Source organism: Podarcis raffonei, chromosome 1, assembly GCF_027172205.1.
Source record: "Podarcis raffonei isolate rPodRaf1 chromosome 1, rPodRaf1.pri, whole genome shotgun sequence".
Classification (NCBI taxonomy): Eukaryota; Metazoa; Chordata; class Lepidosauria; order Squamata; family Lacertidae; genus Podarcis; species Podarcis raffonei.
In genome coordinates, this window is record NC_070602.1 from 9,986,640 (window position 1) to 10,001,881 (window position 15,242).

The 15,242-nt window shown below is 46.1% G+C and overlaps 1 protein-coding gene across 1 annotated transcript in view; it reads right to left on the reverse strand.

Moving 5' to 3' along the window:
- KCNH5 (potassium voltage-gated channel subfamily H member 5) overlaps window positions 1-15,242 on the reverse strand; it is a 177,549-nt gene that overhangs the window by 54,336 nt on the left and 107,971 nt on the right. Inside the window, exon 8 of the mRNA XM_053404510.1 lies at window positions 8,198-8,397. Coding sequence (XP_053260485.1) covers window positions 8,198-8,397 — 200 coding nt within the window. The remainder of the gene's footprint in view (window positions 1-8,197; window positions 8,398-15,242) is intronic.

Genomic DNA, 15,242 nt, shown 5'->3' on the forward strand with positions numbered 1-15,242 from the left:
TTTGACTAAATGGATCAATACATGTGTGGTACTTGGAGGAAAACCTGGAAGCAATCCATGGCGGGGTGGGAAAAAGAGATACCATTTTGCCTCTGTTGAGAAAGCAAGCTTCAAATCCCCAAGGAGATGCATCTCATATTGTTTGCCTTTTCCTCTGGCATTTTTTTAACACAGGCAGTTTAAGATAAGCTTCCAGAGCAGCTGAAAAGAGCTCAGCAGGGAACAGAGATGATACAAAAAAAAGGTGTGGGACCGTTTGCTGGGAGGACCAGCACAAAGACGTTTGTAGATTAGGGCTGTGTACTAGAGTGACAAACCTCTGCTAAAAGGCTTTGCCCTGTCCCAGTTTCCTTTTGTCTCCACGGTCTGCCTTCTGGGTGGCTTAGCAAATGCTACAGAATCGGTTAAATGCAGTTAATGAGAGAGACACGGGGGGGGCAGCGTAATTAACACCAGGCAACTCCACTGAAAGTGTTTGTCCTTTCAAGCCCCATAAAATCGGCCATGCTAAAAGCAGGGTTGCAAAACAGACACTCGCCTTGTGCCCTGTCCTGAGTCATCACAGGCGACCGGGCCAGGATCCGCTGCCTAAAAGTGCACTGTCTCTGTTGAATAGGAATTGGTCCTTCCTAAGTAAGCCAGTTTTTTTATTTTGTTTTTAAACGCAGGATAAGACGAAAGAAAACGTGCTGAAATTAGGCCCATAACCTTCATGCTTTCTGCTTACGCACATTTTCATGAGACTCAAGTAATAAGGACATAAGGTCCAGTGCTGAGGGCCTTCTGGTGGTTCCCTCACTGCGAGAAGCCAAGTTACAGGGAACCAGGCAGAGGGCCTTCTCGGTAGTGGCACCTGCCCTGTGGAACGCCCTCCCACCAGATGTCAAAGAAATGAACAACTATATCACGTTTAGAAGACATCTGAAGGCAGCCCTGTTTAGGGAAGCTTTTAATGACTGATGTCTTAATGTATTTTTAATCTTTTGTTGGCAGCTGCCCAGAGTGGCTGCAGAAACCCAGCCAGATGAGCGGGGTATAAATTTGTTGTTGTTGTTGTTGTTGTTGTTGTTGTTGTTGTTGTTGTTGTTGTTGTTGTTGTCTGCATCCTCTGTGTGCTTTCACATGAGATCTAGGGTTAGAAAGGAATAGCCAAAGTCCTCAAAAGCAATTGGAGACGAGCCCATGTCCATGCGGCATGCCATATGCTAGGCGATGGGAAACCTTTGGCCTTCCTGATGTGGCAGAACTACAGCACGCATCATCCCTGGCCATGGGCCATGCTTGCTGGGCTGATGGGAATTGTAGTTCAGTCACATCTGGAGAGCCAAAGGGTCCCCACACCTGCACGCATCTATAGGATAAGGTCCCTATTTGTCCAGTTGTATGGATCCAGGGTGCCGCAAATTGTGGACCCCTTCAAAATCGGTCACCATCACCATTGCTTGGGGCCAGCGCCGGCTCATCCTCCGCTGGCGATGGCACTGATGGGGAAAATAGGGGCTTCCCAGGATCAAATCAGAAGCCTAGATGCGCTTTCGCAATTCCAGGATTGTCCCTGGAAAATCGGGGCGCTTAGAGGGCATGCAGTCCCCAAATTAGCATCTTCTCTGCTCTTTGTGGGAACACGGCCAGCATTTCTGTCTCCTTTCCCAATGCCGATGTGCTTTAAACAAACTGCAGATGTTGCAGACTGGGTACCCGCCTCAAAGGCTCAGAACTGTTGGGTGTGAATATCATCAATATAATCATTCTGAGATTAAAGGAGCAGCCGTAAATGCTCTTAAAATACACCAGGGTGTTTGATGCCATTTAATCCTGAGTCAATCCAAGAACAGGCTGAAACCACTTTGCTCCGACGCGAAACCTGAAATGGCGCCCCGATATACAAAGCCTGGTTTAATGAACCGCTTGACTAGATCTGATTGGAATAATCTCACGTAGAGCTTGTCAAGACTGCTGTATTTCTGGAGAGAGGTATTTTCACCTTCTTTAATTGCGCAAATCAATGAAAACTTTTCTTGGGGGCAGGGGAGAAAGTAATGGAAACCACAACCCAAATTATATCTATTATTACATTTATATCCCGTCTTTCCACCAGGGAGGACAAGGTGTCATACAAGGTTCTTCCCCCCTCTCCCCGTCCCCGCCCCATTTCATCCTCACAACAATCTAGTGAGGTAAGTTAGACTGAGAACTAGTGACTGCCCAGGGGTGCCAACTTGAATAAAATATGGGGGGAAAGATAAGCCCCACCCACATATAAACGATCACAAGACGCAACACAGGCACACCATTTGAATGGCAATGCCCACCAGCTTTAGGGTGAGGTCTCAAATATTTTATTAGCATTTATTAATTAAATTTATTAGTCACTTTTTTGCCGCAGGTAACTCAAAGCATCTTACCAACACTGCATGTGTGCATTTAATGTACATATGCATTTAATGCTACGTGTGGGGGGAAATATGTGTAGTACGCAATAATTGTTAGCATTTTTAGTGGAACCCAGGGATGTGGGTGGGCTCACCTCTCATGTAAATTAAGGAGCAAAATGAGCACTGGAGGTGAAAGACCCTGGAGATGCGCTCCACATCAAGAAAGTTGGCTTCCAGGTGGAAAAATCAAAATTGGAAACAGAACTGTTAGATCCCAAAACTAAGATACTATCAAGAATGTATAACTTGCTGTTGGAATGGAATACTCAGGATGAAATAGTGAAATCTGCTATGATAAAATGGGCACAAGATGTTGGACATAACATTATGTTTGCTGACTGGGAAAAGTTATGGACCACAGGTATGAAATTTACGGCATGTAATGCGCTCCTGTTGCTCAGTCCCAGCGCCTGCCAACCTAGCAGTTCGAAAGCACCCCCGGGTGCAAGTAGATAAATAGGGACCGCTTACTAGCGGGAAGGTAAACGGCGTTCCGTGTGCTGCGCTGGCTCGCCAGATGCAACTTGTCACGCTGGCCACGTGACCCGGAAGTGTCTTCGGACAGCGCTGGCCCCCGGCCTCTTGAGTGAGATGGGCACACAACCCTAGAGTCTGGCAAGACTGGCCCGTATGGGCAGGGGTACCTTTACCTTTTTAATGCCTTAAAGAGAGAATATTATGAAAATGATTTACAGATGGTACATGACACCAGTCAAGCTTGCAAAAATATACTATTTGCCCGATAATAAGTGTTGGAAATGTAAAGAAAATGAAGGTACATACTTTCACCTTTGGTGGACATGCCCAAGGATTAAGGCTTTCTGGGAGATGATTTATAACGAAATGAAAAAGGTATTTAAATATACCTTTCTGAAGAAACCAGAGGCCTTTCTCCTGGGCATGATCAGCCAATTGGTGCTAAAGAAGGATAGAACTTTCTTTATGTATGCAACAACAGCAGCAAGAATACTCATCGCAAAGTATTGGAAGACACAAGATCTACCCACCCAGGAAGAATGGCAGATGAAAGTGATGGACTACATGGAAATGGCGGAAATGACTGGCAGAATCCGAGACCAGGGAGAAGAGTCAGAAGAAGAAGATTGGAAGAAATTTAAAGACTACTTACAGAAACACTGTAAAATTAAGGAATGCTAGAGGGATGCTGGAATGAAGTTATGTGGTTTTAGCAATAATGTCATAAAGGAGTATGTAAAAATGGATTGATAACAGTTGAAAATGTAAGGCTATAATATATTAAGATAAAATATTAAGATAAAAGTAAAAAGGGTAAGGATTTGCTGAAACAACTATTGAACTAGAATACAAAAAAGGGAGGTATGAGGAGGTCAAGGAAATAAGCAAATGAAAGACAAGAAATGGAAAGACTGTTTTGTTTTTTAATTGTTTTTTATTGTTCTGTATTTTGTATGTTTTTTGTTTCTCTTCATTTTTCTTTTTTCCTTTTTTATTTTGTAATATCTTTGAAACTTTAATAAAGATTATTTCAAAAAAAGAAAAGAGAGATGCGCTCAATATCGAGCGTTTCAGAAAAGTCCATCCTTCATCTTTATGTACCTTAGCATCACCAAAGCCCGACAGCATGGGTAGGCAAACTAAGGCCCGGGGGGCCGGATCCGGCCCAATTGCCTTCTCAATCCGGCCGGCAGATGGTCTGGGAGTCAGCATATTTTTACATGAGTAGAATGTGTGCTTTTATTTAAAATGCATCTCTGGGTTATTTGTGGGGCATAGGAATTCGTTCATTCCCCCCCCCCAAATATAGCCTGCCCCCCCACAAGGTCTGAAGGACAGCGGACCAGCCCCCCTGCTGAAAACGTTTGCTGACCCCTCCCCTGCCTGACAGCAATCAAGAAGCCCAAAGCGGGGGGGGGGGGATCTTTATATCTTTATCTGGACTTAACATTTTGTTGCTAGCAGTGAGCTCCCTTAATTGAAAATGTTGGCTGAGCAACCACTGTTTGCAGTTCTCTGTGTAACGACCTATTTTCCTGTGTAACCCATTAATTTTTCAACTGCTGTCAAGTGTGTTTCAATTAAAAACCAAGGAACTTAAATCCAAGATGAGTATTCCCCTCTCCCCCACCCCACCCCCGTTCCCAAGAAATGCTGTAAATATTAATATGGCCGCTTAAGAGATCTTATGTGAAGAGTGCTTTTCTGGCACTCGTCTCCTTTTTCAGCGGGCCACTTCAGGCACTACGTTCTTAAGACATGTCAAGCGCACACTTAAGGAAGAGAATGCAGCCAGCATCTGTTAGCAAAGAATTGAGTCCTCCTATGTATGCAGATGACACAACCTTGATGGCAGAAAGTGAGGAGGAATTAAAGAATCTTTTAATGAGGGTGAAAGAGGAGAGCGCAAAATATAGTTTGAAGCTCAACATAAAAAAAACGAAGATCATGGCCACTGGTCCCATCACCTCCTGGCAAATAGAAGGGGAAGAAATGGAGGCAGTGAGAGATTTTACTCTCTTGGGCTCCATGATCACTGCAGATGGTGACAGCAGCCACGAAATTAAAGGATGCCTGCTTCTTGGGAGAAAAGCAATGACAAACCTAGACAGCATCTTAAAAAGCAGAGACATCACCTTCCCAACAAAGGTCCGTATAGTTAAAGCCATGGTTTTCCCAGTCGTGATGTATGGAAGTGAGAGCTGGACCATATAGAAGGCTGATTGCCGAAGAATTGATGCTTTTGAATTATGGTGCTGGAGAAGACTCTTGAGAGTCGCATGGACTCTCCATTCTGAAGGAAATCAGCCCTGAGTGCTCACTGGAAGGACAGATCGTGAAGCTGAGGCTCCAGTACTTTGGCCACCTCATGAGAAGAGAAGACTCCCTGGAAAAGACCCTGATGTTGGGAAAGATGGAGGGCACAAGGAGAAGGGGACGATAGAGGACGAGATGGTTGGACAGTGTTCTCGAAGCTACCAGCATGAGTCTGACCAAACTGCAGGAGGCAGTGGAAGACAGGAGTGCCTGGCGTGCTCTGGTCCATGGGGTCACAAAGAGCCGGACACGACTAAACAACAACAACAACAACATGTATGCTTGTTGAGGAGCCTGAATAAGCTGCAGATCCCTGTTGAGAATGCACAGATATATGAGGGGCTGCTGCTCGCCAGCCCCACCTACCCCCTCTCCCTTGCCAGACCCCAAACCCCCTTGCCAAATGCCTACCCTTTGCATCTCACCCAGACCCCGCAATTTGCAGCCACGCAAAGAAAACCCAGGTGTCCTGCTACGCAGAGAACCTGATGCCTATGTGCTGCCTACACTGCTGTAGGCAGTTTACGTCTGAATACCAGTCTCTGGGAATCTGGCCGCTACTGTATTATGACCGACGACTAAGAGCCAAACCTGCAACACTAAAGCAGGAAGCTGCATAGACACAGCACACCTGGTATCCTCAACTGGTGTTACAGGGATTTTGCCCTGCTATTTGCACAGGTTTTAAACAGATCAGAGCATCTACAAGGCTGCATCTCATTTGGCTCAGGTGTTGAGTCAAATTGGAGGGCTACCTAGTCTAAACCGAAAACTCACACGCCGACTCTCTTGCCTCTGGACAAACATACAGCCAGGTGCTATTTTAAGAAGACACACTTTCTCCGTGACGTATTGGACAGCCGTTATTTTTAAACCCTCACGTTTCCATACGATTATCATTTTCTGTCGCCATAGGAACCTTGCTGCAAAGGTTTAAATATAGCATCTCCCCCCCCCCTTCCACCCCCCAGGGATATACAATTCTTCGCTACTCCTTTTCTTATTTGGTTTGTAAAGGAGGGAATTAAACTTCTCATAACAGAAGACATTACTGCCTGCAATGTAGCAGGTGAGGCTCGGGTAAAGAATGCTATATAATATAATAAATCCCACTGCACAGATCGAGATGAGTTTCTTGTTTGAGACATCCACTGACTGCAGATGTGGCGGAGCTTATGGCAGGGCTAAACAACACAATGTTCTTCAGATGTCAGGGACTACAACTCCCATCAGCCCCAGCCAGCAGGCCAGTCCAGTGGTCAGGAAGGGATGGGAGTTGTAGTCCATTTGGAGGGCATTTCATTGGCTACCAATAGCCCATGGTCCCAAGACTTGCAGAAGAAAAATCCTGCTACATATTGCACTGCGGTTATCGACCTTATCCAACGGTTGAGAAAAGATAAATACGCTGATGTATTTGTTTAAGCATCATGGAGCTGGGAAGTAAAAGACGATACTTAGAAAGGCCACAGAGAATATATATGAAATCCAATATTTCAAAGAAGGAAGAAACAACCAGAAGCAGGGCTTAATATCCACCAGGAGCAAAGCAGTGGCACTAGAGGAAAAAATATGCAAAGTAATTTGATAAAGGAAAAAGGATTCAGGATATTAAAGAGAGATTGTTCTTTTAAAGGATCAGTATAGTGAGTTCTGAACCAAACACCACCCAACTTCTGCTATGCAGTAACAATTTTTGCAGAAGCAACAGTACCTGAGAAGTTCAACAAACTAGGGAATGCAATATCTTTTTCTCTCTCTTTTGCTTTAGTGCCCCGTTTATTTTCATTAAGTGAATTTTGTACCCATTTGTAAAAAACAAAAACAAAAAAACAATCAGTCTGACTTTCACATTTATTCATTAGCCCAATGGTGGGGGACCTCAACCACTAGCGTAATTAGGCTAAGTGGAGTCCTAATAGGACCCATGACACCAGTTTTCCCCAAACCACACCCTCCTGCCTAATACCTGATGTCGTATGTGACACTTCCTGTATCACATGGGAACTCCCTAGTGCAGCCAATGGGCTTGCTCTCAGCACCAATCAGCTGATGAACACTGAGGGAGAGTCCCTTTGAAGTGTGTTTGCTCTGCCCATCAGATGATTGGTGCTGCGACCTGTACCAGTTAATTATGCACTTAAGTAGTTTGCATATAGGGACGCGGGTGGCGCTGTGGGTAAAAGCCTCAGCGCCTAGGACTTGCCGATCGAAAGGTTGGCGGTTCGAATCCCCGTGGCGGGGTGCGCTCCCACTGCTCGGTCCCAGCGCCTGCCAACCTAGCAGTTCAAAAGCACCCCCGGGTGCAAGTAGGTAAATAGGGACTGCTTACTGGCGGGAAGGTAAACGGCGTTTCCGTGTGCTGCGCTGGCTCGCCAGATGCAGCTTTGTCACGCTGGCCACGTGACCCGGAAGTGTCTCCGGACAGCGCTGGCCCCCGGCCTCTTGAGTGAGATGGCCGCACAACCCCAGAGTCTGTCAAGACTGGCCCGTACAGGCAGGGGTACCTCTACCTTTACCTTTTAGTTTGCATATCTTTGCTTATCTTCCATAATTCTGCTTTTGCCAGTCAAGGAGGGAGTAGCGAAATATGAAGCCCTTTTGCACGGCCAGCTGCTGGAATTTTTTAGAGAAAATCCTACTGTGATTTTACTAAATATTACCCATACACTTTGAAGCTTACCTTCTCAGTCTTAAGGACTAGAAAGTTGATTTTTTAAAAAAGGAAGGAACGAACTCAGGCTGTTGCCAACTAATTTTAATGCCAATTACTGCAATTGTGTCATGCTATCATGGGTGTACAGAACACAGACCATTCTACCCTTTTAAAAAAACAAGTATGCATCATAGTAACATTATTTAATGAATAAGAATGGGATTCTGAATTGTTACACCACTCCTTCTGCTCTGAAAATGCACATTGGCTTAACGTGACCACACTCACACTCACAAATGCACAAATATCATACCTTCTCTGTGTCGATCCCTTTGGACATTGACCAGGTGGAGACGATATAATCCATGACTCGTTCGCTAAGGCCTTTGGGGACTTGGTACAACTTTAAGAAATCTCTCACATTGTTCAGCATCTCATGGTAGCGGTTGGTGTTGGCGTACATCTGTTGGAAAATTGTGGTGACGTTCCCAAAAATAGTTGCATAAAGGAGAGCTGGGAAAGAGCAAGAAGCAGAATTAGAAGCGCTAAACGGTCGGTGTTCACGTAACATGCCCAAGCCATGCTCCTTGTTTCACTGGGTGCACTGTGCAGCAAAGCTCCATCTATGCCAGTCATGCCTGCCATCTATGCCAGTCATGCCAGCTGTGCCTCTGGAACCATGATGATGATGATGCTCTCTTGCCCTCCACCCGCAAAATCAAGATACCAACCCATGTGACGCTCATATATTACAAAAAAGAATGGAAGTTTATTGTCCTCCCCCATGCCTATTTCCTCCCTTTGTCTCCCCAATTATCTTCCCCCACCAACCCCATTCTACCCATATCAAAAATGTCTCAAACTGAATGTAACTAACCTGCATGAAGGACTCTATGGTTTGAAAACAGAGACACTGAATGTACTTTTGTTACTCATGAAAATATTTTAATAAAAACATAAAAAAGCAACCAGGTGACCTATTCCCCCTCAAAAGCGAAAGATAGCATGTATCAACGTGTAGTGGAAAAACTGGTGCTTCTCAAAACATGTGAAAGGTTTAATCATCTGAGCCATTACAGATACTGCTGAGACGTGTTGGGAACCACCATGAAAAAATGTTCAGTCATTTCTAAAACCTGCAGCTGTAATTCCACTGGAATTGTTGGAAGAGTCAAGCAAATGTCACTGAAATTAATGAAAAATGTTTAGGGCTGAACAACATGATGGTGGAACATTATTTTCCCTGAAAGGGTGAGGGGGTGGTTATGAGGGAGCATGCATATATAAACTCTGCTATTTTTGAATTAGCTTTGCTTGAAAGTGGGCACTCTGGCTGGTACATAGCGACGTGTGTTAAACTCTGTTTATTTAAAATGCTGCCTGCCTGTTATAAAAGCTGCCCTATTTTTCCATCTCCCGGCGTTGATCAGATTTCTGCAGACCTGAATGTGCTGTAATTTTCAAGTCACAGCAGAAAATCCACTACAATCCTGGCCCAAAGACCTGCAGGCATCCCAATGAAATAATCAGGACTCACTCCCAAGGGTGCAAAGGCGAAAATGCAACACGTTTATTTGATTTGTATTTCATTTTTCATTGAGTCCAGTTTTATGTTGTTGTTGTTGTTTAGTCGTTTAGTCGTGTCCGACTCTTCGTGACCCCATGGACCAGAGCACGCCAGGCACTCCTGTCTTCCACTGTCTCCCGCAGTTTGGTCAAACTCATGTTTGTAGCTTCGAGGACACTGTCCAACCATCTCGTCCTCTGTCATCCCCTTCTCCTTGTGCCCTCCATCTTTCCCAACATCAGGGTCTTTTCTCTTCTCATGAGGTGGCCAAAGTCTTGGAGCCTCAGCTTCAGGATCTGTCCTTCCAGTGAGCACTCAGGGCTGATTTCCTTCAGAATGGATAGGTTTGATCTTCTTGCAGTCTATGGGACTCTCAAGAGTCTCCTCCAGCACCATAATTCAAAACTGACTTTGAATTATGGTGCCAGTTTTATAGGAACATCTAAACATCGGGCTCTGTTTCATGGCAAGACTGACCTAAGGTCCATCAACTTTGATATTGTCTACTCTGACGGCAGCAGCTCTTTGGGGCTGCAAGCAAGGGGATATTCCCAGTCTTACCTGGATCAGCCTGGGATTGAACCTGGGACATTCTGTATGCAGAGCAGATGCTCTGGCACTGAGCCACATCCCTTCCCCCATGTCCCCAAGTTCTTTTCACCCAAATTTATCAGCATCCACAGCTGCAACTGTTGGGATTTTTGCCTACATGCTATCTGTTGCAGCTTCCCACAGTAGCAATTAAGGAGTTGGCTGAAGGCCAAGAAGACTGAGCAGAGGGAGTTATTCCGCCTAGAGATCTGAGACCTTGGATACAACTCTGCTATTGGTCGAGGTCACCCACATGGGCATGATGACTCATGACCTTCCTGTGGTTGGTTGGTCAGTGTTGTTCTGAGAGTTCGTTGGAATTTGTTCAGAGAGAGTTAAGATCCGTGTCTGTATCCTGTATATAGTAACTTGTGAGTCTGCTGTAAATAATAAACCTATAAGTAACCAAGTTACTGGGATGCGGGTGGCGCTGTGGGTAAAAGCCTCAGCGCCTAGGGCTTGCCGATCGAAAGGTCGGCGGTTCGAATTCCCGCGGCAGGGTGCGCTCCCGCTGCTCGGTCCCAGCGCCTGCCAACCTAGCAGTTCGAAAGCACCCCCGGGTGCATGTAGATAAATAGGGACCGCTTACTGGCGGGAAGGTAAACGGCGTTTCCGTGTGCTGCACTGGCTCGCCAGATGCAGCTTTGTCACGCTGGCCACATGACCCGGAAGTGTCTCCAGACAGCGCTGGCCCCCGGCCTCTTGAGTGAGATGGGCGCACAACCCCAGAGTCTGTCAAGACTGGCCCGTACGGGCAGGGGTACCTTTACCTTTTAACCAAGTTACTAGTAGCAGCGTCTTGTTCCTGCTTCATCCTGCCAGCTTGCATCTGACTGCTTCTGGACAGTCGGCGTATGCTCTGCAATATTCAACAGGTTATGGCTGAGATCCTTCAACAGCAACAACACTGGGAAGGAGCCTTGGTGGAACAGCAGGAGTGGCTAAGGGCTCTTCTGATCCCTGAGGCCACTGTTGGCAGGTGCCCAGCCATGCTGATTCCTGATGCCAGCCCTTCCTCAAGGAAGCCCATAAGCAGAACATGAAAACCTAGAACCCTTCCCTTTGCCATGTCTATGGAGTTTCAGTTCAGATACAGTCGTAACCTTGGATCCCAAACGCCTTGAGACTCGAACGTTTTGGCTCCCGAATGCCGCAAACCCAGAAGTGAGTGTTCTGGTTTGTGAATGTTTTTTGGAAGCCGAACGTCTTGACACGGCTTCTGCGGCTTCCGATTGAGTGCAGGAAGCTCCTGCAGCCAATTGGAAGCCGCGCCTTGGTTTTCGAACGTCTTCGGAAGTCGAACGAATGGATTCTGTTCGAGAACCAAGGTACGACTGTACCATGGCTAATAACCCTGGTCCCATAATGCAGGGGGCTATGCAGTCTCGCTGGTTGCGATGCTCACTGAAGTCATCACTTGGCCAGAGCTGATGTCCAGCAGCATGAATTGGGCTTCATTAGGGAGCGGAATGCCATGTCTGTGGGTTCTTTAAAATGCAGGCAAACCAACAACCCATGTTTTGCTAGATAGGAACATGATTGAGCTGAAACTCACAGAGTTTTCCTGGAAACTTGCTAGCGAGAACGCCATGAGAGACATTCCCACTGTGCACTTCCTCTCTTCCTCTCCCTGCTCTGCCAGAAATGTGACAACATCTGCTACATTTTTAGCTAGACTTACTGTAAGTACAGTGGTACCTCTGGTTAAGAACTTAATTTGTTCCGGAGGTCCGTTCTTAACCTGAAACTGTTCTTAATCTGAGATACCACTTTAGCTAATGGGGCCTCCTGCTGCCGCTGCGCCGCCGGAGCACGATTTCTGTTCTCATCCTGAAGCAAAGTTCTTAACCCGAGGTACTATTTCTGGGTTAGCGGAGTCTGTAACCTGAAGCGTCTGTAACCTGAAGCGTTTGTAACCCGAGGTACCACTGTATCCCTTTTTTAACTGAACGGCCATTTTAAGCCTGCCAGATATCTCTTCAGTAAGTACAGTGGTACCTCAGTTTATGAACTTAATCCATTCCAGAAGTCCGTTCTTAGACCGAAACTGTTCTTAAACCGAGGCACGCTTTCCCTAATGAGGCCTCCCACTGCCACTGCCCTTCCACCATTCAGATTCCGTTCTTAGACTGAGGTAAAGTTCGCAAACCAGGACACTATTTCTGGCTTTGCAGAGTTTGTAAACCAAATCGTTCTTAAACCGGACTGTTCTTAAACTGAGGTACTACTGTATTCTGAGTGACTGAAAGTTATTTTTACCTTTTAAGATACGATACGATAATCTTTATTGTGATTGTCCCATACAGAACAATGAAACTGAAAAAATCTACATCGGACATTCAAAAACCAACAAGCCTGCTGTCCCAGCTATCCCAACCTGGTTAGCCGCTTAAAAACTCTGATACCCCATTTTTAAATACCATATACTCCCATAGAGACTCCTTACACTGCATTTAAAACCAAAATCACATTTGGATAGAAACTGTTTCTCAGGCGGCTAGTCCTAGTCTTTATAACCCTGTACCTTCTTCCAGAGACATCACCTTGCCAACAAAGGTTCGTATAGTTAAAGCTATGGTTTTCCCAGTAGTGATGTATGGAAGTGAGAGCTGGACCATAAAGAAGGCTGATGGCCGAAGAATTGATGCTTTTGAATTATGGTGCTGGAGGAGACTCTTGAGAGTCCCATGGACTGCAAGAAGATCAAACCTCTCCATTCTGAAGGAAATCAGCCCTGAGTGCTCACTGGAAGGACAGATCGTGAAGCTGAGGCTCCAGTACTTTGGCCACCTCATGAGAAGAGAAGACTCCCTGGAGAAGACCCTGATGTTGGGAAAGATGGAGGGCACAAGGAGAAGGGGGCGACAGAGGACGAGATGGTTGGATAGTGTTTTCGAGGTTACCAGCATGAGTTTGACCAAACTGCGGGAGGCAGTGGAGGACAGAGGTGCCTGGCGTGCTCTGGTCCATGGGGTCACGAAGAGTCGGACATGACTAAACGACAACAACAACAACAAACCTTCTTCCAGAAGGCAGAAGCTGAAAGAGATCATTTCTGGGGTGCACACTATCCTGCACTGTCTCTGCAGCTTTCTTATGGCACCTGGAAGCATAGATTTGATCATGCAAGACTGCTTGAGTGATTATTGTTTTAAGGGGAGAAAGGAGGGAAATACAAGGGCAATCCAGTCTGACCCAAAGCATCCTGGATTACATAAAGGTTAAAACTAGCCTATCTAAGTAAGTTTCCCTTTAAGCTGCAAAGGGACAGCACTCTGCTGAGCTCATGAACGTGAGGAAGGATAATGCCTAATGAACGTATCCTTTCCTAGCATCTATTCACATCCCAACAACATCAAGGAAAGGAAAATCCAACTCTTGATCTTGCTCTCGGAGCAGGACGGTCTGGAAGGATGCTTCTAGCGCCACAAAGCTGTGTTTGTGTGTGTCCCCCTGGCTACACATGCTGCCATCAGCGCTTTTGCTCTGTTGGGCAGGGACCCAACAATAAAACCCTATGAAGGCCATTTCGTCAATTACCAAACAAAGCAGGCAGAGCATCTCTGGCTATTTAAAAAGAAAATAACTGATTCGTTGCTGTTTCAGCATTTCCTAGCAGTTCTAAATTGGCCTTTCAGGAAGGAAAAGAAAAACAATGTGTGCAGGAAACTATGTTTCCTCTGTAGTTTAGGGGTGGGGGAGAGAGAACTGTGGTCCTCTTGAAGCAGGGATAGGGACCCTGCACCCTCCAGATATTGGACTACAACTCCCATCACCCCTGGCCTTTGACCATCCTGCCTATTATCATTCTAAGACTGTGGTTTCCTAAAGTGGGTGATAACAACCCTGGAGTGTGCATGATGATATAAACTGGGGGGCTCTAAGAGGCAAGTGGGCAGCAGGGGGGGCGCTGGAGGTGTAAGTGACTATAAGACTTTAATTAAACTAAATATTTTAAATGAACTAAATAGTTTAATTTGGAATTTTGAATAGATCTGCAATTAATTGTTACTGTTTTGAATGTTGTTATCTTCCATCCCAGTAGTGATGTATGGAGGTGAGAGCTGGACCATAAAGAAGGCTGATCGCCGAAGAATGGATGCTTTTGAATTATGGTGCTGGAGGAGACTCTTGAGAGTCCCATGGACTGCAAGAAGATCAAACCTATCCATTCTGAAGGAAACCAGCCCTGAGTGTTCACTGGAAGGACGGATCCTGAAACTGAGGCTCCAAAACTTTAGCCACCTCAGGAGAAGAGCAGACTCCCTGGAAAAGACCCTGATGTTGGGAAAGATGGAGGGCACAAGGAGAAGGGGACGACAGAGGATGAGATGGTTGGACAGTGTTCTCGAAGCTACCAGCATGAGTTTGACCAAACTGCAGGAGGCAGTGGAAGACAGGAGTGCCTGACGTGCTCTGGTCCATGGGGTCACGAAGAGTCGGACACGACTAAATGACTAAGCAACAACAATCTTCCATTGTCTCTTGAGATGGACAAATGCCAACAACAACAACACTATCTTGTGGGTTGTGCAAACAGCGTTCTTGATAATTGTTTTTTACAGGGCAGGGCAGGGGGAACTGGGGGTGAGTTTATGGAACCAAGGGGAAGGTAGCCCCAAAACGTTTGGGAACCAATGGTCTAAGGGATAATTTTCCTCTCCCTCAGAGTGACACTGCAATTTCCCAAGACCCACCTTTTCCATGGCACTAGGGGTGTGCCAACCTGGGAGCAGGACACACAGCTATAATCTCCCCAGAGGCTTCCTTCACCAAGTTCTTTGCCTTCCTCGGTTTCTCCTGGTCAACCACCTTAGCCTCAAGGGAACAAGCCTATCACCTAAGAGCCAGGAGCTCACCAAACTGAAGACACACCACGACTTCTGTCCAGCAGGAAGATAGTTATACATGCAGCAATGTGCAATGCAATGGGAGGACTCCCCTCCCCTTGTTGCATGAGCTTTTGGAAACTCATCAATGATTCCTTCTCCTTACAGAACTCTGGACAAACTTCCCTAAACACAGAATGCTTACAAGATGAAGACAGCTTGCGGAGAGAAATTATCTGTGGCCTTATAGTAAAGGTAAAGGGACCCCTGACCATTAGGTCCAGTCGTGACCGACTCTGGGGTTGCGGCGCTCATCTCGCTTTACTGGCTGAGGGAACCGGCGTACAGCTTCCGGGTCATGTGGCCGGCAT